Source organism: Pteropus medius, unplaced genomic scaffold (genome assembly GCF_902729225.1).
Source record: "Pteropus medius unplaced genomic scaffold, Ma_sr-lr_union100, whole genome shotgun sequence".
Lineage (NCBI taxonomy): Eukaryota > Metazoa > Chordata > Mammalia > Chiroptera > Pteropodidae > Pteropus > Pteropus medius.
The window spans coordinates 2,765,204-2,771,203 of NW_024340698.1; the positions used below are offsets into that span (position 1 = coordinate 2,765,204).

The 6,000-nt window shown below is 35.2% G+C and overlaps 1 protein-coding gene across 5 annotated transcripts in view; it reads left to right on the forward strand.

Annotated features, from left to right (window-relative positions):
* The window catches only part of MCF2 (MCF.2 cell line derived transforming sequence), an 83,446-nt gene that overhangs the window by 77,165 nt on the left and 281 nt on the right, over positions 1 to 6,000 (forward strand). For all 5 annotated transcript variants that reach the window (XM_039874787.1, XM_039874805.1, XM_039874797.1 and 2 more), the window contains 4 exons: positions 82 to 160; positions 715 to 781; positions 2,666 to 2,775; positions 4,125 to 4,210. In XM_039874787.1, coding sequence (XP_039730721.1) covers positions 82 to 160; positions 715 to 781; positions 2,666 to 2,775; positions 4,125 to 4,210 — 342 coding nt within the window. The remainder of the gene's footprint in view (positions 1 to 81; positions 161 to 714; positions 782 to 2,665; positions 2,776 to 4,124; positions 4,211 to 6,000) is intronic.

The window sequence follows — 6,000 nt, forward strand, 5'->3', positions numbered from 1 at the left end:
CTTAATTACATTGGTTTTATTATAAAGTGTGCTTTTAAAAAGGAAACATGTTTCCTTCTCCCCCCTTTTTAAAATCTTTAGGCTCCAACTGTAGATGTGAAGATGACATGGTTAAAAGAAATAAGAAGTATTTTGCTGAAGCAACAAGAACTTATGACAAGTAAATTTTAAGCATGTATTCTTCAGAATAAGAAGTACAGTACTAGCTCATTGACTCAAGATTTTCTGATAATTTTTACAGGGAATGGGGCTGATATTTACTTTATACAATTCATAATGCCAGTGTTTGTTAAACTAATTAGTAGGAGATCAAGATTCATGGGGTTGCTTAAACTATTTTGGAGAATGAACTTTATACTAGGAAATGAACTCTAGTGCTTGAAAAGCAGTTGTGAAGTAATATAGCAAACTAACTTAATTCTGAGTCCTTCCCATGAGGCAACTGCTTATGATCTCAAGTAGTCAGTGCTTGGTAATGTTGGGGTAGGGGTGGTTTTGGTAATAGATTTGAATTTTTTGAATAAAATATTAAATCGTTCAGTCTTTTTCCTTATTCCAAATTCAGACCGGCTTTCCCCATGGTTATTTCAAGTCTGTGAAGGTTAGCTCTGGTGAGAGTGGGGTGTGTCTCCAATGTGAAAATCATTGGTCTTCAAGGAAGGAATAAGTGCGGCTTCTGAATGATGCTTATACAAGCTTTCTTTTATTCCATAGTTAAAGAACAAGAGCAATATAATCAGTTAGCTCAACAGGATCAGAATTCTTCTCAGCGGAATGACGAGTAAGTGATTATACTTTAAGAACTGTCACTCCTGTGATCTTCTGTTTTCCCGATGTAACACAAAACAGTGTAATCAAAGCATCTCAGACAAAAACTATCCACCCTTTTAACAATAACTCATCAAATTCCATAAATACATCATTTTCTCAGTTCTATTCTTCTATTTGGAGACCGATAGTCTTTAATAGTTATACAGTTGTTTACGTTGATGTTAAAATGGAATGCGGTAGTTTGTGCTAAACATAATTACAAATGCGTTATTCTCAGTATATCCTAGGGGGAGTTGGCATGTAGGCTAACCGTGAAAGTGGCTGTACTCATGACTTTCTCTTGCATGTATTTTTGGTCATCTTCGGTCTGATTGGAGAAAGAGTTTTAAGAGTGATAAAGGACTGGCAACCTCTACTGGGCCACAGCTTTGTGGTCCCTTGATGGAGACTACTTGCTGGTGACTTGGTCTTTCTTTCTACGTAGTTAGAGAGAAGGTATGGATCCCGGGAGGGAACTGTGCCTGGACACAGCCATAAAGTCTTTGAGGAAGGTAGCAGTCTAAAAGAGAGCACTGATGATAGCGCTGGTTTAGAGATGAGGTCCTTGTATCCGGCCTCTAGGAATCCTAAAAAGTGTTGTTGCCATAGAACATTTGCAGATATGAAGAAAGAATCCTCATACTAATTCCAAAGCCTTGGCACCAAAGTTCACTATGCAGCATCTGCATGGGGTCAGGATCATTGAATGACTTCTTAAAAATACTCCTTTTCTCTTTGTCGTACATCATCTCTCAGAGGTAGCTAAAATCAAGTGTGTTGGTTCATCTGGGGCTTTAGTAGAACCATTTCAAAGTCACAGTGGAAGTTTTTTTATCTTCTAAGGTTCACAATGATCAAATCTTTGTCATATATCATGGAAATAAAATCCTTAGATTTCATGCAGTAATTGACTTTATAGTAGCGGATACAACTCAACAGTATTATTCAGATTAAGGTTTCATCGTCATTTATATATACCTTACTTAATTCATTAAGGTTAAAAGTTCATAGAGCAGCAGGGATATTATTTGTTGCTATTATGTTATATTATATTATATTATATTATATTATATTATATTAATTATATTTTATATTAAATTTATTGGTTAATAAAATTATAGGCTGCAAGTGTACAATTCAATAATACATCATATGTATATTGTATTGTGTGCTCACCACCCAAAGTCAAATCTCCTTCTGTCACCATGTATTTGACCCCCTTTACTCTTATCTACCCCCACTCTTTCTCTCTAGTAACCACTAAACTGTTGTCTGAGTCTATGAGTTTTTGTTTGTCTTGTTTATTTGTTGCTTTCAGTTTTATATGTTGTTTATATTTTTTCCAATATTAAAATTTTTCCAAAATTTGGAAACTGACAAAGTTGTATATATTTAAAGAGCACAACTTGGTGATTTAATATACACATACACTGTGCAGTATTCACCACAGTCAAGCTAATTAACATATCCATCACCTGGCATTGTTATCCTTTTCTGTGTGTGTGGTGAGAACTCTTAAGATCTACCTCTTAGCAAATCTCAAATATACAATATAAAATACTATGAGGATTTTAAACAGTATACCTGCCTTGGGTAAAGAGAGAGTAATTTTTTTCCCGTACATATTAAAGAGAGATCCTACTGGCTCGAATCCTAATATTTAAGCTTTTGTATTTTATGAACTGTTGTCACACAGACTTAAATAATGGGGAAGTCAGCTCTGTTTGAATGGATTCTCAGAGAATGTTCTTAATACATGGTGTCAGTGGAAGAAATACCATTTTTAATTTCTTATTACTCTTAGACTATACAAAAGCTCACTTATTTTTATGTATTTACATATTTACTATTTCAGAATACAACAGGGAGCTTTTATAGTCCCCGAGGAAACTGAATCGGTGCACACCAGCAATGTGGTAGAGGTCGGTGAGGCAATCGCGTCAGCTCAGGCAGGAGCAACTGCAGGTATGTGTCATGGTCATCCGAAGTTAAGATTCATGGCTATGTAAATTAGTTTCTCCCATTGTTAATTTTGAAAAGCTACCCATCTATTATCCGTGTATAAAGAAAACAAAATTAACCCATTTTTATAAGGCTCATGTATCTTGCACATGTAAGACAGTGGTGAGCACTGCAGAGCAGTGGTTGTCAAAGTGCATTCCCTGGACCAGTAGCCTCAGCATCACCTGGGAACTTGTAAGGAAGGTAAAATCTCTGGCTCTGCCCTGGACCTTCTGAATCAGAAACTCTGGGAATGAGACCCAGCCAGTTGTGATTTAATAAGTTCTCCATGTGAGTCTTTCTGATGCATTTTCAAGTTTGGGAACCCCTGCTACACAGCATACAGAGTTGAATAAAACACAGATACTTGGCTTTGAGGAATGCACACTTCATTCACTATAGGTTTAATTAATAGAGAAGAATCATTTCCAGCTAGAATAGTTTTTTAGTGCAAATTGTGTCATTCAAGCTGATTTCAAACAATTTGTTTCATTCAACAAATATAAATTCCTTGCCTGTGTGCCAGGAATTGTGTAAAGCTCTGGGCATACAGTCTAATTAAGATAGACTCAGCTGCCATTCTCACAAAGCTACAAGGATAGAAAGATAATTCAGGAAGCAATTTTACTGTGGCCCCCAGAGCAGTCAAGAGGGAGCATAGTACCAATGCCTTTATCTGACAAATGAGGAAACCAAGTCAAAGAAAGTTGACAGATTTTTCCAAGGTCACATGAATAGTTTAGTGTTTAGTATGGCCAAATTGAGATTCTGTTCATTCTCTGCCCTAAAGTGGATTGCTTAATTTGTATCAGTTCAATATATTTTATTAATTAAGCACCTCTTACTTGAAAGGCTCTTATGAGACATACAGTGTATAACACATGGCCTTTGCCTAGTAAGGGAGCTAAGACAAGTCGAAAATAATAATATTACTAGATAGAATGTTATAAGTGCTAGCCGAATGGACCAATAAAATGCCATAGAAAAAGTTTTTAGAAGAGATCATTTTCTGTAAGAAGGAGTAAACATTCCCTGGAATGTTATTTAACTTCTTATTATTTTTAGTAACTCTCCCACCAACCCCAACTTGAAACTATCTTAAAAAAGTTAAAGAAGTATATGACATTCCGGCCCCTTTCTAAAATATCAACAATTCTAAAATAGTACCATCTAATTGGAGGTTTTATTATAGTAAGTTATTATTCTTGGACCACTGAAAGTTGTAGCCTTGATTACTCCAGTTCATTTTACTTCTCTCCTTGTGGTAGACTAGCACCATTAAGTAACTGCTACCCTCCATGTTTTTCTTATAGTTTGGACTGAAGGGACTGTGGAATGGTCAAACAACTATTTCTACTCTTCCTGTGTTAACAATGAAGAAGAAGAAAGACCCCCAATGGTTAGTAATAGCATATTAAAATAGATGAATAGAAACTCTTGAGGCAATTTTACTGATAAAATAGATGAAGTATGGAGGGACACTCTTTTGTCAGTATCCTTGAAGTCATTAGGTGTATTCCATGGCCAAAAGATTTGAAACTTATTATGAACATTCAGTAAGCATTTCTTTCTGTAAGTAAAACTTATTTGAGCTATACATGGAGTTTTTTTCCTGAAGTTGATGAGATGAATAGCTAGTCATTCCAAGTCTCTATACATTGACCAGTTTTATCTTTAATTCAGCTCTACCACTGTGTTTTCAATTGAGGCATGTTGAGATAAAATCAAAGAATAAAGGAGGGTCAAATACACTTTAACAAGTTTAGGTTCCAGATTGGAAACTATAGGCAATGAACATTATACATTAAAAACTCTTTAATAACATCTGGGAAATATATTTTAGTGGGCTATCAAAAAAATGTGCTAACGATACCAAATCTCAGCATATTAGAGCAAGGGGTCATCCCATAAAACTAAAAGAGGTTGCTTTATAAGTGTTTTATAGAAGAAATCATTTGCAATGTTGTTAAGGTCTTAGGGGGTTATTAGAGGAGAGTTAGGACTGTTGAAGATGTATGTATCTCCAATTTTCTGAAGTCATCAGATCAGCTTGGATGGTGGGAATGATGCTTTGTAGTGGACTGCTCCTTTGTGCCTTTCAGAGGAACAAAATCGATTTGGCAGTTCTAATATTGGGGTGAGGAAATCATGGCATGGATAACCACAAAGCTGCAGAGAATCAACTCGAATGCTTTCTTTAAGAAAGTAACAGAATGTTCTTTCTATTAATAATACATACACATAGTTATATGGAAGTTTATAGTTTACAATATGATTTTACATTTAACATTCATAGTGTTAGTGAGAGGAAAGGTAGGCTTTATTATCTTCAATTGACAGAGGAGGAAACTGAGGCTCAGAACAGGTACGAGGTTTATCCAGAGGTAGTTGTCTAGACTGGCAGTGCTCAAACATTTAAAGCAGGAACCCTCAATGTTATTAAAAATTCTCGAGAATTACAAAGAGCTCTCATTTGCATCTATTGATATTTACCATATTCTAAATTAAAACTGAGGAATATAAAAACTATTCATGCTTTTAAAATATTAATTAACCCATTATATTCATATAAATAACATTTTTATTATGATTTACATTTTCAAAACAAAACATTTGGTGGGAAATGTGGCATTTTACATATTTTTGCAAGTCTCTTTAACCTGCTGTTGCATTCAATCTTTCGTGCTATAACACATCAGGCAGCCTCTAGAAAATACCACTCCATACTTGTGAGAGGATGAGAGCGAAAAGGTCTGTGTCGTCATGCAGGTTTGACCTTGCAGACCTTTGGAAGGGTGTCAGAAACCTCCAAATGTCTGCTTCCCAAACTATGAGAATTGCCGATTTAGATTAATAATAAAAATAACTTCCATGTCCTTAATTAATATAGTCTGAGGGTAATAGTTGTTCAAGTGTGCGTGAAAAGTCAGGGGAAGCCAATTTGGATTCAAACATTTGCTGTAGATGCTCTATGAGGGGATTATCAAGAACTGACAGAAACTTCAGTAAGCATTTTCCCAACTATGGGGTCAGAAAATAAAGCAAATATGCAAAACTGATTAATGCTTTAATCATAGAGGATGGGAATATAGAAAAACCTATTAGTTTTCTTCTCCCGATAATTCACTGAGGTGTACTACTAAGGAAAATATACAAAAGAACAAATCAGAACATACCAAAAAAAAAAAA